This window comes from Ambystoma mexicanum, chromosome 14 (assembly GCF_040938575.1).
Source record: "Ambystoma mexicanum isolate Mex_15411 chromosome 14, UKY_AmexF1_1, whole genome shotgun sequence".
Classification (NCBI taxonomy): Eukaryota; Metazoa; Chordata; class Amphibia; order Caudata; family Ambystomatidae; genus Ambystoma; species Ambystoma mexicanum.
The window spans coordinates 650,581,965-650,599,159 of NC_090940.1; the positions used below are offsets into that span (position 1 = coordinate 650,581,965).

General features: G+C 44.0%; 1 protein-coding gene across 16 annotated transcripts in view; it reads left to right on the forward strand.

The window, feature by feature from the left end:
• The window catches only part of KLC1 (kinesin light chain 1), a 469,931-nt gene that overhangs the window by 400,727 nt on the left and 52,009 nt on the right, over nt 1–17,195 (forward strand). For 13 of the 16 annotated variants that reach the window (XM_069638172.1, XM_069638170.1, XM_069638175.1 and 10 more), the window contains one exon: nt 10,566–10,696. In XM_069638172.1, coding sequence (XP_069494273.1) covers nt 10,566–10,696 — 131 coding nt within the window. Of the gene's footprint in view, nt 1–882; nt 1,010–2,477; nt 3,068–10,565; nt 10,697–17,195 lie in introns of those variants that run through there. The other 3 variants (XM_069638178.1, XM_069638179.1, XM_069638177.1) reach the window with 2 other exon arrangements.

Consider the following 17,195-nt stretch of genomic DNA (forward strand, 5'->3'; position numbering starts at 1 on the left):
TGTTATAACTTAGTGTGTAACTTTCCACTTGCTAACCAGGTCCTCATTTAACCTGTAGCTGAGAATCCATTAATGATGAAAACCCTTTGTATCCATTTGTTACCTGGATGGGCTTTCTTAACGGTGGGAGATGGGGCTTCCCAGCACGCAGCATGATGAACAAAATAGAAGCTAACTCCATGTGACTGCTGGTATGAAAGTTTCAGTGTCCATTTTGTGTTTTCCACACTGACCAGTTTTGCTAGTTGTCCATACAACCGCCTTATAGTGCCCCTTTTCAAAAAGAGTAACCCTGTGCATAGAAGATTGTAGCCACTTTCTTGCAGTAGAAAGAAACATTTTTCATGAGCGTTGGTACATTGCCTTTGTCCACCTAGGCAGCAGCAGGTTTCTCCCAGAAGGAACGCTCAAGTGGTGGTACCAGGCAAACCACAGTGGCATTGCATGCCTGTTAACCCATCTGTGATGTCACAGGACGTGGCAGTACTTACTGTATTATATTTAATTGCTTATAGCGTATACCCAGCTTAAGAACAGGGGAGAGATTTACAGCGGTACAGTGCCAGCATTGGATTTGGCATGTTATACAGTAGCGCAGTACTGTCAGTGAAGGAAGGGGGGAATCTTAAAGCGATGCCCGCCCACACACGCTACGCGTGCCTCCACGCCAGGATAAACATCCATAGAAGGTGCATAGGGCAGGGAGCCAGTGATCATGGTGGGTGTTTTTTCTACTGCATAGAAAGTAATATGTTGTATTATTCATGAGAAAATTTAAATAGTTTCCTGTTGTCTCTTAACATCTTCAACAATTGTCCAGAGGTTTAAACACACCTTTTAGATGTTACTGACTATCGCCATTTTCACATTCTTTTTCCTCAGCCATGTTCCCTGTTTCATAACCCTCCCCCACACCTCTGCACATCTTGTTATGGTCTGCCATACGCCAAGACAATCAATCAGCATAATTGTCACTAATTTGCGACTGTCCTTGTTACAGAACCTTGAGGTAACTTCTGTCTGCTGGGTGTTGGAACTGTGTACTGTACTCTTCCCTTTGTTTCTGCAACACTTTGCACGACTGTACGTGTCCACCTTGTGAAACCCAACCAGATCGCCTTTCCATTTGCTTTAAATCACAAGCATGCAGATGTACTGTACTGTGATGGGACGTTAAAGTAAAACCTGAGTGACAGTATTTCTAGGTCAATGTTTGTATTGAGTACATGCCAAAAGTTCCTGAACCAAAACGCCTTTGGTTCCAGGATTGCATAGACAGAGATGCTTTTCCTCTTCACCAACACTAAACGCAATTGCTCTTGTTGACGGTGTAAAATATTAGAGTAGTGTAGCGGAAACACCCATGGAGTAGTCCCAAGCTTTCTGTCCCGTGCTCATATGCGTTTAAGGATATAGAAGAACCAACATATGTTGAATGACCTAGAAAGGTGCACCCCCACATTTACTGATTATGTAACATGGTCAAGTGTGATCTATTCTGATCAGGATGTTAAAGCCATGGCCTTGTTGAGCTGGAGTCATGTTGCCAGAATGGTATTGCCGGCAGCGACATGGCGGTTCCTTTTCAGGTTGTCCATGCCATCGCCTTTCTAAGCTGGCCATATGCTGACTCTGGTAAGGACTTGGAAGCCAGGACCTTACTGAGCAGCCAACATGGGCTGTTCCTTCCACAATGAACGGATGACCGTACTTTGCAGACCACACGTAGAATTCTTTTTAGATTGCAAAGCCATGGCCTTGGGGACCAGGCAACATGGCGGATGCTTTTCAGGTTGTCCATGCCATCGCCTTTCTAAGCTGGCCACATGCTGACTCTGGTAAGGACTTAGAAGCCAGGACCTTCCTGAGCAGCCAACATGGGCTGTTCCTTCCACAATGAACGGATGACCGTACTTTGCAGACCACATGTAGAATTCTTTTTAGATTGCAAAGCCATGGCCTTGGGGACCAGGCAACATGGCGGATGCTTTTGAAATATACAAGTAATGTTAATTATTTAGAATTATTTAACAATTCAGTTTGGGGGAGGGGAAAGTAGCTTTTCCGATTACCAAAGTGAGCCATGCTCTTTCTAGCAATGAAAAACAAATCCAGAAGTGTTTTCCTGAACACATTTTTAAAAATTACTTTTATTGCTAGTATGTCAGTATATTATGTTAAATCTTCACTGTCTCAAAGGAATGGTGACCAAACTAATTTTGTACATTTTAAAGGGCACATTGGGTCGGATTCAATTTATTTGAATATCCAGATTATAAAGGGCAAATTATACAAATTTACTAGAATAATTGCGTGGCACAGGTAGAATAAACAGCAATGAAACAGGCAACCTAGAAATACTGTCGACATAAAATTTGAAAATGCAGGGGAAATTAAAAAAAACTGTTGAGTTTTTCCCAACAGTTTCATCTCTTTTTCTCTCTTTTTTTTTCTCTTTCTCCGTTTCTGTCCGGCAGGCCTAGATGCCTTGTGTGGGTCTTACACTGTCTTCTGCATGACGAGCGTGCACCATCTGCAAGCTTTGCCTTCTCTCTCTCTCTCTCCGGTTCTGACTGCTGTGTTATAGCTGCCCCTAGGACTACCATCTCAGCTACCGCACACTCCTGTAACCTGGCGTCCTTCTCCCCGGCCCCTTCCTGAATTTTCTTATTCCTGTACATTTGTAGCCTTTCCGAAATGTAACCAGTCATGCACAATGTGTTATTACAACCTGTTACTGTATAGTATATGGCTAACTAGGAACAATGTCCATAGCTAGTTATTCACCATGACTAAAAGGGGAGCTGGGATGTAACATGTCACCTGATGACCTTCACTGAATTTAAAAAGTAAAGCATGTGGTGCAAGTGCTTGATACGCCATTTAACAAACGTATAATGAGGTGAACGTCCATGCTGAACTTTGATTATTCAGAAATAGAACAGCTGAATCGTCTGTGTGAACTGTTTGCTATTCTGCTTTTCTCCACTAATCTCTTCTCTTTGAGTGTTCAGTAATGCGTGTATACTTATGTCTTTCTAACTTCTAATAAACTCATTCCAACTGACCCACGTCTGTGTCTCTGTTGTCTGCTTGGCAGCGCAGTATATTATCCTATTTGCACGCTCCTTTTACACAATGGCTTCTTTAGTTGGTGGACACAGTGGAATTGTGGTATAATGATCAGGGCGTCTTGCCGCCAGTCGCTTGCTCTCCTATTGGCCCAATTACCCTTGCTTTCAATACAGGGTTTGTTGGTATTGACTCGATGTTACGTTTTGTAACAATCTTATAAAATGTGCATTAGATGAAAGAATGCTAGGCTACCAACATTCTACTACTCCATTACAAGACAGAATGACGCAGAACCTGTACTTGTGCTTCAAAGTACAAAATGGAACAGCATTGCCTTCTTGTCCTATAAAAGTGGGAACATTTCTGGAGTATGGTTTTGAAAGCACTCCGGGATATTTTCACAAAGGAGCTTCCATTTCCTTTATAACAATTATTTTGAATGCTGATCGTTATCACAGAATTTCAATAAGCAAAGATTACCAGGTGTCTAGATTTTCTACTGTTTCAGATCTGTTTTCTCTCCATTTTACTAACTTGTTGGGGTGTTCCTTTAGCACTGGTTTAGGATCTGGAAAAGTCAAATTGATCTGAAAAGTAACAAGGTGCCGATGACTATTTATCAATATACTTCGTGCACTGATTACTCAATAGTCAATAATGCACCAATATCTTATTCAAAACTAGGGGTGTTTGGTGTCTGAGGAGTAACCTTCTTGGGAAGTAGTTGGGACTGAAAGGTTGGGCATGTCAGTACATTTAGGTAACTTAATACTAGGAAAAGTAAGTCTGGTCAGTTGGCGTTTGGTCCTTTTACTGTAGTTCAACAGTGTTTGCGCTATGTTGCTGCTTTTGCAAATCTATGTACCACTAGTGCAGTGGTCTAACCTATGTGTCTAACATGCAAGCAGTATTATACAGGAAAGGAAAGAAGCCCCCCCCCTCCAACACCCTCCATTAGGGAGTTTTACTAAAGTCCTCCTGTGGTAGGACTGTAAAAGACTTGCACTTATTTTATTTAGTTTATTTATTAGCTGAACGGAGGATAGCACAGGGGAAATGTGTTGGTCTTGGAAGTAAGACCAGGCAGAGCAACAGAGGTTTGAATCACGGAAAACAAACTCGGGTATTAAGGACGTTATAAAAAAACAATTAAAATGTTTCACACTGTGGTTATATTAAAATATGCATATTTATTATATATAATTGGCAATGTTAAATTCATACCAACTCAAGTAAAAACAGTTCACACGGATGGATATTTGCTGTAGCAATACCCATTTCAAACAGTAGAACATTAGATGATAATCAGGGAAGTACAAGAGTAGTTTTAGGTTAGGTCTCAACCAACCGGACCCGACAAAGAGCCAGAGTACAAACTCCAAAACTTCTCAGAAATATCAGTGGAGACATTCGTCAAATCATAGCAAGAAAGCAGGATCCCCCATGGATCCCTGCCCCCCTGACATCTACAAATCGATCCTCACACAAGGAACGACCTTCTGACTATTACAGAAATCTCTTGAATCCGTCACTTGCGACATGGACTGTACCACGATCCTTCAAATCAGCATATATTAAAACTCTTCTAAAGAACACAAGTGGCAACGTTGAAGACCTCTCCAACTACAGGCCAATTTCAAACATTCACTACCCGGCAAAACTCCTAGAAACATACGTATACAAACTAACCCAAGAACACGTAGAAAAACACCAGCTGCTAGGCCAAGCACAAGTCGGCTTCAGACCCGCAAGAGGAACAGAATCAGCACTGCTATCCACCTGGAACGACCTAAAAACAAACGCTTACTCCAACACAACCTCGACCCTGATTCTGCTCGACCTCTCTGCTGCTTTCGACACAGTTATCCATAACACCCTGATCAAAAGATTAGAAAATATAGGTAAAACGGAAATGCCACTACTCTGGATCAAATAATTCCTAGCAAACCGAACAGAAACTGTATGGATAAAACCCTTCAAATCTACTCCACGAGTTTTCGACTGTGGAGTACCACATGGATCCTCACTATCAACACTATACTTCAACATCTACCAGACGATGTTAATCAATATTTTTAAAAAAATCAACATTACATGCTACAACTACACAGACGACAGTCAAATTATCTACAAAATCGAAGACACTCAAGCAGATCACTCAACTCTAGTAGAATGTCTAAAAGAAGTCTATGACTGGATGAACGCCAACAATGTAAAAATCAACCCAGGAAAGACAGAAATCATGATTATATCCAAAAACCAAGAGAACAACGCCCCCATTCCCTGGCCGACTGAATTGGGAACCGCGCACACACCATCTAAGGTAGTAAAAAACCTGGGAGTACTAATGGACAACGCTCTAACCTTAGAACCACAAGTAAACGCAATAATTAAGAAATGCTTCTTCCTCCTTCACTCAACAAAAGGAATTCTACCTTTCCTCTCCTTCAGCCACAAAACACTGACAATTGTTGCCCTCATCATGTCAAGAATACACTACGCAAACAGCCTCTACCTAGGGATGCCGGAACATCTCCTGAGGAAACTACAACGCATCCAAAATGCAGCAGCTAGACTCCTCTTGAAACTGTCAAGACGAGATTACATCACTCCAGCGCTAAAAATGTTACATTGGCTCCCAATCAAACATCGTATCACATTTAAAACAATGTGCATAACACACAGTGCAATCAACGGACAGGGAGCAGAGTTCCTACAAAAGAAAATAACAATCTACAAGCCAACGAGACTCCTCAGATCAAGCAATGAAATCCACTTAGAACCAATATCATACGTTAGAAAAAAAACTAGGAGGCTCCTCTTTCTCACACCTAGCCGCAAAAACCTGGAACAACCTCCCGAAAGAAATGAGAAACACCAAAGACCACCTAAAATTTAAAAACTACTAAAAACCTGTCTCTTCAACACCTCGGAACCAGACGGAAACAACTGAAACAATCAAACAGGAATATAAAGAACTGGTTGACAGAATATATGACGGCACTGTCAACACCCAGGACCGACTAAGGGAAACTCCTACAAGAACAAGAGACAATGCTAGGTGGAATAGAACACGAGCAACAACCACATCTCGATAGAACAATAGCAAACATGGTTAACAGAAAAACACAACCACCACCCACCCACTCAGATAGGACGTAGGTTAGGGGCGCAGGTAACATGCAGATCAATCCGAAAGGAATAGTTTAGACCGACCACAAGCTGGGATGGAGAGGCTGGCCAAATACAAAGATAGACTGCTAAGACTAGCTAACTTAACATAATGACAGAGAGATGAGAAACCGCCTTATCATGCTGAATCCTAATCACTGATAAGAAGACAACCATCTCTAAATCGCCAAAGACACACAATAGGAGTGGGTATATTTCCGAATTACAAAGCTACCAACCAACCCACAAAAACCTCTAAAAACCTTGCCACTCTCACACACCTCTCACACTCTAACTAAACACAACCACACTTCTTAAACCGCAGCAACCCGCATACACTTCACCACACCACAACAACAAACACACCACACAGACCTTCACACAACAGCACGCAACGGATTCAGACAGGATAGTACACCAAAAAGCACATCACAGCTCCCTTGCTCCTCTCCAAACTTTGCCCCACTAACACGCCCCTAACCTACCCCCTCTTCACTTTCAGATCCGCCAGAGTGCCAGCAGACCACTCTGATGGTGATAGTGTGTGGTATAAATATCCTTTAACATTAACATTTCCAAATGGTACATTAACCAACAATTACTGTACTCGCAATACTGGTAAGTTTACTCTAGGAAAGCCTTATCTTTAGAAGTCCAACTCTATCTGGGGAATGAGAGTCTCAGAAGTCAGATGGGGGGACTGGGGGACCGGTAACCAGTGGGTGGCAGAACAAATGAAGCCAGACGCTGTCAAAGTTGTCAAATGCACAGATTTTCCTACAAAGTAAGTAACACAGATTGATTCATGGGGACTAAGTAGGCCCTCTGAAGGATTTGAGGCCCTAGGATGGTGGTCCTTGGGCATGGGAGAACACGTTGGGTCATCCACCCCATCGTGACTCAAGAAGCTCAGGAGGAGCGAACAGCAACACAAAAACTACCTAGGTGAGTACCCAGGAGTTAGACAGTACCTTCTATGAAAAAGAGTAGCGATGTCACCGGTGGGCCCCCAAGGTAAGACGACAGCAGCTTTGGTTCGGGTATCTGGCTTGGTGGCTGGATGAAGAACTTTTGGTGTGAGCAGATGGTTAGACTTGGTCACAGGGATGTCTAGCAGACTATCTTCGCGTCACTTGGTTGTGGAGGCTTGACACAGGCTTTGGAGCAGTGACTGTTGTCACTCGGCAGACTTTCTTCCTTGTCTCTGTCCTTGACTCTTCTGAGGGGAATTCTACGATCAGGATGGATTCTCTGCAGGTTCAGGAAGATGCCCACAAGTTTGCAGCCGAAACCACGCTCAACGAGACGACGCACTGCAGCAGTGCCAGAGGTCCCAGAGTATTCAGGGTTTGCAGGCGTGGCGATGGCTAAAGACGTCCTTCTTTGGAATGTTTCTTCCAGTGGTCGACTCTGGCTTCAGCATCAAGACCCTCACGTTTTATGCAGGAACCCAGACAATCAGCATACAGCATTCAAACTTTGGGTGGTGGCTATCCCAAGGGGACACTCCGGCCCCACGTTGGAACTGGATCGAAGCAGACACACTGGAGGATAAAGACATGAGGAGTTTAAGTGTCCTCCTAGCTTCCTGTCCTTCCAGACACACTAGCGCCTCCGGGCAGGCTTCCCAATGGGAGCCCGTCGAAGACAAAGTAGTGGGCAGGACTTCCGCACCCGGGTCGGCAGAGGAAGGCTCAAGAAAAAGCTGGCCATCTTGAGTTGGCGAAAAAGGAAGACTGGCACTGTTTAGGTCAATGGTGAACCAGGTGTCCTTTAATGCAGCTGCAACAGCAGCCTGCGTGTAAAAATCGTTAGAAAATATCCTCTGCCACCAGCCACTCATGCTTGCCACTTTAACTAGAAAGTTACAGGAGAAGTGAGAAAAGTAGTACTATGTATCCCCTCAGCCCTCCACATAATTTTTATTTTTATTGTATTGGTCATTTGTAATGCACCTGTACACAAGTGTTTCAAGGCGCAAAAAGGCAAGAGAAAGGGAGGACAGAAGGGTCCTATGTGATTTTACCGACCCGGATTACAGAGTGGTACATTTCATTGCGGCCATAATAACACTGATTTTCTTTTTCTTTTCAAACCACCTGTTTTTCCACCCTTATAACGCCACCGCAACTCCATCCCGACTCATGTTAACCACTTACGCCACTACCCCATATATATTTAATTCATGTTTTCGGTGTTTTTCGCTGTTATGTACTTCGGTTAGTAGGGCATGCGATATTCAGATTGTGCAAGTGCAATAACGATGAGTGCAAGGGTGGATGGGACTGGGGGTGGGGGGGTCAGGATAGGGCCACGAGTGCTAGAGGAGGCCAGGTGCACAGGGCTAAGAGAAGCAGAGTAATGGGGAAGGGGGGGGTCAACAAGCAAGTGCGAGGTAAGAGGCTGGAGTGTCTCCAAGAGTGCAGGTCAGCCAACAAGTGGTGGGCTGATCTCACAAAAGAAAAGCATAGGTGGGATGAAAAGTAGCCCCCCATCCTTGCAACATTAAGTTATCACAGGAATATAAATGAAAACCAAAGAGGGAAGCTCAAGGAGCTGCCTGCAACTCTGCACAGAAGATGCTGGGCCTGCAATAGGAAAATACAGATGTCATAGAAAAAGATGGAGGAAAGCAGACTCCATCAAAGTTAACCAAAAGGGTTGCCAGAATCACAGAAAAAGAATGAGTGAGGAAAAAGGTTCCCAAACACCCAGGAAAAAAAATCAATAGTCAAGTAAAAAGTGCTAGCGGACTCCCTAAGTGGGGAGAATTACAGACCAGATGGAAATTCTACCCAACACCCCACTCCCCCAAAGGTGTGCCGGGTGTGTACTGCTTTTCCAAGAGGATGATCACAGAAGCCCGGGGGATCATGAGAGCTCCCAAGCTACAACAGAACATAACCTAAGTGGTGAGAGAAGCATTGCCTAATACTAGAAAAGCTGAACACTCAATGTGGGTTCAAGCTGTTGGGGACTATAAGAGATGAGCAGCATGGATATTGACTGCTGTGCAAGCTAGCAGTAACCAGAACAGCGATAGCTTTACAGAAATGTCCAAAGCATAGAAAAAAGCAGCTCACAGTCTAACATACTTTACTGTAAAACAAAGGGGATGATTATTTTCCAGGTTCTAGTGCATAGGAAAAGAATGTAAAATGGTAGGTGTTGCTTTTGTGAAGAAAGCATGCACGTTGGAATCAGTGTCCCACCGAAGAAAAGTATCTTGAGGGCACATCATATCTACCCGCATTTCATGAGGACGCTTTGTGGATTTGTGGGTATTTTTTTTACAGTTACATGGCACCAGAAAAACCAACATGGCTTCTTGGTTCGCATTAACATCCTACTTGTTTTAGGGTAGGCAATATAGCACTAGCAGAAGATACTGGACATTTGGAAAGAAGTGCCACCAAATCTTGCTGCTGCATGTTGGTGACAGCCACAGTTCTAATAGGTTTTACAAACTTCACAATATGTTCTAGTTCTTCAAGTCGTTTCTTAAAAGGAGTGAGGGGTGATGATATTAAAACGCAGATGTAGTGTGTAGAATGTGGAACAGAACTCCAGGAAATATTTTGCCTTGCGGTACTTAATTTGCGGAAAGCATGTTTTTGATGTCCTCTAAAACGGTCAGGGATAGCCAACAAGCTGGGACTCTGGAGAGAATATGCAGGCTGCTTAAAATCCTTTCTTACAGTGTTTAGTTATTTAAATATGCAGCTATGATCTTTTTGAAAAGGGCTGCATTTCTATATGTGAGTGAGTCTTTATCTGAATTGGAGCTTCCCCATGCATAGGAGAAATATCTTTCTGACCAAAGATTCGGTTAACAAATCAACAATATGAGGTAGTGGGTCCAGCCCAGCACAATCCTCTGTCAACAAATGTTTTACAACAGAAATCCTGCATTGCAGGACAAATCTATCCATGTGTCAAATGGGAAAACAAGAATGCTTTGCTCTTCTTCTACTTTCTTTCTTCTGTTTCCAAACGCAACGTTTCTGAATGCCCATCACTTTTGTACAGTTTTACTATGTTGCTGCAGATATTGCCATACTATGCATTATGAATTAGATACTTCAGTCAGTGGGCCATATGCTATTACTAGGAGGAAAAGAGAATGGGCGGCCGATATGCTCTTATCACTGTGATATTTTGGTTTGCTCTAAACGTGGGTTCGGTAATATTCTGGAGGGAGGTTGTTGTTAACTTCACCTGATAAGTTTAGAGGCAGTACATCTGTGTGTTCATGCCCATAGCATGGGTTTTGGTTTCATAATACTCTGCAGTTTCATGTCTCTTCACCTTTTTTTCAGGACGGCACTGGATCGTTAAAGCGCAGTGGCTCCTTTAGCAAGCTCCGAGCTTCCATTAGACGCAGCAGCGAGAAGCTGGTTAGAAAACTGAAAGGCGGAAGTTCACGTGAAAGTGAACCAAAGAATCCTGGGTAATTATCGATAACTGCCTCGGGTGGTGCTGCACCGGTTTCTACCCACTCAGTAGCCTAGACTTGTCTGAATGGGTGGATTCCAATTTTTCCAATACCCGTGTTGACGCTAACATGGCAGTGATGTTTCAAGAGGTTGCAACAAATACAGTCTTGGCTTTAATAAAGTGTGATGTTTCTTTAATGAGTCGGGTCCCATGTCAGATACTGAGATATGTCCCTAAAGCATACGGTTTTGAATGGAGCACAATTCTGAATCACTGGCATAACACAACATGAGCCCCCCCCTCCGGCCCAATCTCCTGCAAGCCCTGCACAGGGCCAACTCTGAGCTTCTTGAAGAAAAACATGCCACGCCACACTCCGGGGTCGCCCTGACCCACCCCATATGCGCAATGTCTGATTATCATGCTGTTTCACGGACAGGCAACTAGCTGCACTAGGTGAAAGATGTAAGAAGGCTTTTGAAACAAACCTTACATCTTTCACCTAGCAAGGAAGTTGGAGCCTGACCACTGATGCCAACATGTACTAAGGACTGTTTTGCGAAGCAGGTCCCTATTTTTAATGTGTGTTCAGAGGGCCATTACCATCACCCATGAATTGGTGTGCATGACCAAGTTTAGCAAGGGCAATCTCAGCAATGTAGCGAGGTTTGGACAGGGCATTCTCTTCCTGGGAACATTTTTTAAAATAATGTGTCGCCTTTTAACAACACAATGTTTGAGAAATATGGGGTGAAAATCCAGAAAACATACTGTTGTCGTTGTAGGATAACACATGAAACAAATCAAGTAAATGCCATGCCACCAATAGTGCACAGCAGCATTTACAAAATGTTCTTAATGCCCGAGTCCTCAACATAGGCCAGCATTGCTTTTGTAAATCACTTCAGGAACCTGCAACTAGTGGTCAAGTGTATGAAAAAAAGTAGTGGAACTATGTTCCCCAATGGATTGCTCCAACTCCCCACAAAACCCATCACCATGCTTCCTCCCACGCACAATACAAACTCCCAAACAAATGTCCCTGCTGTTTAAGGGAACGTTCAGTGGAGTGCACTGAAAGTGCACCTTTAAACTTCTTCCTACACTTTTATCTTAAAACAAAATCATTCCGGAATGGTTTCAAAATAAAAGTAAAGAAACTGTAAAACTTAATTTAAAAAAGTAGAGAAGCACCGCTCCCTCCCACTTCTACCACTGCCTGCAACCATTAGATGTGCCAGCATTTGCAATGTAGATCACGTTGATCTGTATTATGGTCGCTGTAAATCACTTTCATGAAGCTGTGGAAACAGTCTATGCCAGACTTCCCAATATAGCACTTTGGATGATGTTTTACAAAGAAACAAAACTAGCATTGTCACCAAATAACTTTCATAATGCAGCCTCCCATTGCCAAACATACGTACCCGTTTTTGTAAGAGGGGAAAAAGGAGAACAAGCCAACAGCTCATTCGCTGGGAAGGGACCCCCACCTGACCCTGGTTGCCTGATCGGGGGAAAAAAGGTAGTTTACCTATATTTCATAAAACATAAATAACACATGTTATGATATTTCCTAGGTTACTGCAGAGGCTTTACGCAAATAGCCTGGCATGTTATTTACAGCTAAGATTCGATCTGCTCCATTATGTAATGCTTTCAAGTATGTGTGTTCAATATCACAACTTGTGTAGCGTTTTCAACTTCCTTTGTAGAATATATTGTTCATGTGCAATAACAAAAGTAGAAATACTTATTAATAGAGTTTAGTGCCATTTGTTTTGGGTCGCTCAGCATGGTCTCAGGCGGTCTTGTTGACAACCAGTCTGCATATTGTAAATCAATCTCTGATCAGTTTGCAAAAAAATCACTTTAAAGGAAACGCTCCTCCACTCGGCATGTACATAATCCAATCGATCAATGAGTAAATCACCCTCATTTTGAAAATAAATCTCAAATGAGAAAGGGGGAATGGACACATTGGAGGAGTGTGGGCACATGGAAGCTTTTGAGAACATAAGTATGACCACAGATTTTTACATTTGACAGATAGATCAGTGAATGTGATTCAAGCATAATCCCTTCCGAGCATCTAATGCTGGCTTGGTTCTCATTTAACTTATCACAACACAAGCCCTTATAGTGAAACGTCTGCAAACCATGAGACTTAGACACTCCATGAGGCAGCCTTAGTCCTTGGCGTCTGAGGTTAGGGATGGCCTGCTTGAAAACTGCTAACGTCTCATTTCCCTTTGCCAGCGTGTCAATGGATCATTTGCAAGTCTATAGTGCTCGTTAGTAGGCTGACACACGGAGCCCGGTTGTTCTCATCACAGGGGCCCTTGACCTGGGGCCTACGCACTGCATGGGCCCCTGCTATGCCAATGTCCTGTATTGCTTTTGCTTAATCTTTTTTGAGAATATGAATTTAAAAAGTGGTCCACATTGGTTTAAGTAAATGTGTGTAGGCTGAATGCACTTTCCATCATGAAAAATATATATGAAGTATTAGAAGGAAGAAAGCGCACTAAGTTAATTTCACTGTTGGGGTTTGTGCCATGGAGGATAAAATTCAGTCTAGCAGAACATTTATGACATCCACCTTTTTATTTGAATAATTTCCAAGTGTCTGCCCATATCAATGTCACCTCGCAAAAGCAATGAGATTAAGAGTTATTGTGCTATATATAGCATTTCGTACACTTAGCAAGATGCATTTTAAGGATATTAGAAGTCCTGTTTAAGATCCCTGTCTCTGGAAAACACTCAGCCTCTGAACTCGTGCTAATAAGGCTCAGAACTCCTTAGTGATATATAATGTCTTTATAATGTACAATTAGGTGTGCATAACTTTCTGTCAACCAATATACTCGGAGCATTAACCTCTTTTTGAATGACTGAGTAGACTTGTACAGGACGACAACACAAACAATTTCCTCTATGCACTTCGAGGCTGACCATACTGGCCCAGTTTATTTGTTTTAGATTTCACAACATGGGTTGAGAGCTGTGACCTGACAACTAAACTTCACCACGATCATCCTAGCTGCCCCTTCTATGGTTTCCCACTCCTTTTCTGTGTACTCTGCAGTGCCACTTTCCTAGGCTACAACTGCTTCGCAAATAACCCAAATAAAATAGTAATAGCCCAGCAGCTCATATGTGAGATATGGAAATGAAATGTGTAAGGTGGGCAGGAGCTGATCAAAACACAGCATCCTGCAATGCTGAAAGTAGGCTGGTATAACATGGGTCCAACAAGTCACAGTTCATCAAAAAGATAGTAAACACCAAATCTTAAACACTCTGTCTTGAGGAAAGCAAGAGGAAGTGCACAAAATACATGCTGGCCTAGTTTCTTCAAATAAACCATACATTTGCCATAATTTGGCTCCTGTTCACTTCTTGCTCCTTTCTTTACCAAACAAATACCACTAAATAAAAAGGATGTATGGCAAACCTCACATGTGTCACTCAGCCGCATTGTGTACACCCCAGGCTCTTCCCTCTTCTCCACACCTAATTCGTGCCACCACCCACCCCTTCCCTCTCCGCAGCTCTCCACTCAACTGATCAGCCACATCACACCACCTCAGTGATGCTGCCTCCTCTCCTACATTGCCGCTTTCGCAGCCTCCTCTTCTATGTCACTGCAGTGAAAAGTGAGAAGGGGCTCGCTCCCAAGTGGTTATCTTTTGTTGCCTAGTGCTCTGTTTGATGAAATAGCGCACAGCCATGCATGCCCTTTCATGAATGAAACCCCCTTCGAATGGATTGTGTCCTCCCACGTATTACCTTTTGTTATTTCCAATAACCAGCTTTGCTGCTTCGGAAAATAATTTCAGTAGGGGGCACCGTGTGTCGATGCCTGTTGACACAATGTTCCTTTGTGGCCTCCGTCTCAATGTCAATGTCACCAAAGGTATATTTAGCATGCGCAGTGCCCGTTGGCTTCAGTTCTGTTTTTCTGCGCTTAGGCTTCGTTCCTTGTGACGGGAAATCTTAGAGTAAAATCTTAATCTTCGAGTAATTTCGAGAGATGACTTCATCATCGGCGTCTTCCACTCCCAAGTCGGGTTTCAAGAAATGCAGTGACTGCGGTGCGAAAATGTCTGTTACGGACCCCCAAAGGATATGCCTATGGTGTCTCAAATCCACTCATCCTTCATCGCAGTGTGAGGACTGCCTGTCCATGACGTTGAAAGCCCTGAGAGAGCGCAGAGGGAAGCTTGCGGCAGGTAGGACCCATAAATCCCCTTCGACTCGGTCAAAAAAAACTAAAAACTTCAGACGAGTCGAGAACAGTTTCTCCTAGTCGTGAGAATAAACGATCCCGATCGCGTAGTGACTCCCACCACTCATCATCTAGACATGGAAAGAAACAGCGCCATAGAACGCCATCTTTCTCGTGTTCTGGTTCCTCTCCGGAATGGGTAGTTTGCCCCACTAAATCTGCCTCACCAGCCCAGTGTGAAGAGTTTAGGCTTAAGATGTTGAAGGTGTTTGAGAACGTGGCCTTGTCCCCCTCGACTACATCCAAAAGCCATGCTCCGGTCGAAAGACCTCATCAGCAGAAAAGCTGTGCGTCTTCGGACCCGGCGGGCAGAACTCCTCCAGAGCGATCAAAGGATCCCTCGAGTCGAGGAAAAGTCCCTTTGAGGACTGAGTCGTCGACACCGAAAGACTCGACAACAACCCCATCAAAGTCAAAAGGTGAGTCATCAACGCTATCAGTGCCAAAAAGTTGTGAAATGTCATCTACGCTTCAAGCTCCTCAAAGCCACAGGTGTCGAAGCCGTCAACGCAGCCTTCGAAGCAGTTGACAGTCTCGACCATTTCTGCTCCTTTGACCACAAATATGACTACATCCACTACAATGGAGAAAACATATGCCCCTTTGGCTAGGGCTGAATATTTTAAGTCTCTCTCCTCTATTTATGAGGATGCAGAGGAATCCTCAGATGAAGCTAGGCCTTTTGGTCTCCAGTATGGTACACCTTCAGTCCCTGTAGCTTTAATTTCAGAGGATTCCAGAATACTAAATTTGCAAGAATGCTCGCATGATACCAGTGGCTTAGATACTTCACCAGAGGGTGAGTTCAGCAGGGTAGACCCAGGAGACCATGCAGCATGGACATTGTTGTCAAGAGTTACGGAATAAATGGGTTGCTCGAGACTAACTCCAGTCTTTGTGCAAGAAGACTTAACCGACATTTTGGACAGGGGACCCCAAATGGACCCAATTGTACCATTCCATTAAGCATTCGAAAGGCGTGTGGCTACCAACTGGGAGGCGCCTGGGGTTATTCCGGCTGTCAACAAGAAGTTGACTTCAAAATACAGAGTTTCAGGTTCTGATCCATTTTACTTGTCAAAACACCCAACACCAGAGAGTCTGGTGGTCCAAGCTGCCACCTCAACCAGTAGACAGAAGGCCTACCTACCCTACAATCCCTCCGGATAGGGAAGATGAGCATTACGACGCCCTGGCCAAAAAGGTTTTTTTCGGCTGGGAGTATGACCTTGAAATCGACTAATGCCACATGCACGCTGGCAAGATTTACTCGCGCCCTTTGGGAGTGCATTTCCATGGTGGCTGACCATATCCCGAAGGGGAAGAGCGAGACAGGTTTTTAAACATAGTCAAGGATGGGAAAGATGCGATGTGCAAATCCCTCCAGACTTGTCTCGACCCTGCTGACAGTATCAGCATAGCTATGGCGGTGAGTACAGTTATGCTGATTGAGAAAGTCAGGATTTGCCCCAGACATACAATCTAGACGTCTCAACATGCCCTTTGACTAGACTCATTTATACAGAAGCAAGGCTGATGAGTTTGCAAACGTCTAAGGCGGCAGCCAAATCACTTGGTGCTGCAATCAGACAACCTCCAAACCGCCCCATGGGTACACCCTGGAGGGGTAGGTCCTTTCATCACTACTCCACATTTGGAAGGGGCAGAGGACAGCCAGCTCAAAGAGGCCAAAGAAGATTCCCCTGCAGTGGACGGGGAAGAAGTACTAAGACCGCAGCAGCAGTGGCTGCCTTACCTTCAGCCACTGCGACAGCCGCTCCTAAACCTTATAGTTCACAAGACTGCAGTGGGAGGCAGACTGTCACAGCATCTGACAGAATGGTAGGCTATTACTTCAGATGCATGGGCATTGGAAACCGTTGCCCAGGGTTACTGCCTTCCCTTTCTGCAAAAGCCTCAGTCATCCACCGGGGAACAGCTCTTTCAAAGTTCCAGATCCGTTCCTTATGCTGGAGATACTAACCCTGCTAGAGAAAGGTGCTATAGAACCAGTTCCTGTAGCGGAGAGGAACAAGGGTTGGTACTCCCCGTACTTTCTAATCCCCAAGAAGGACGGAGGATTGAGACCCATCAAGAGACTTGAACAAGTTCCTCAGGAAGGACAAGTCCAAGATAGTAACCCTTTCTCAGATCCTTCAGGCCCCCCTGCTTCAGGATTGTGTGGTATCATTGGACCTTCAGGATGCTTACTTTCATG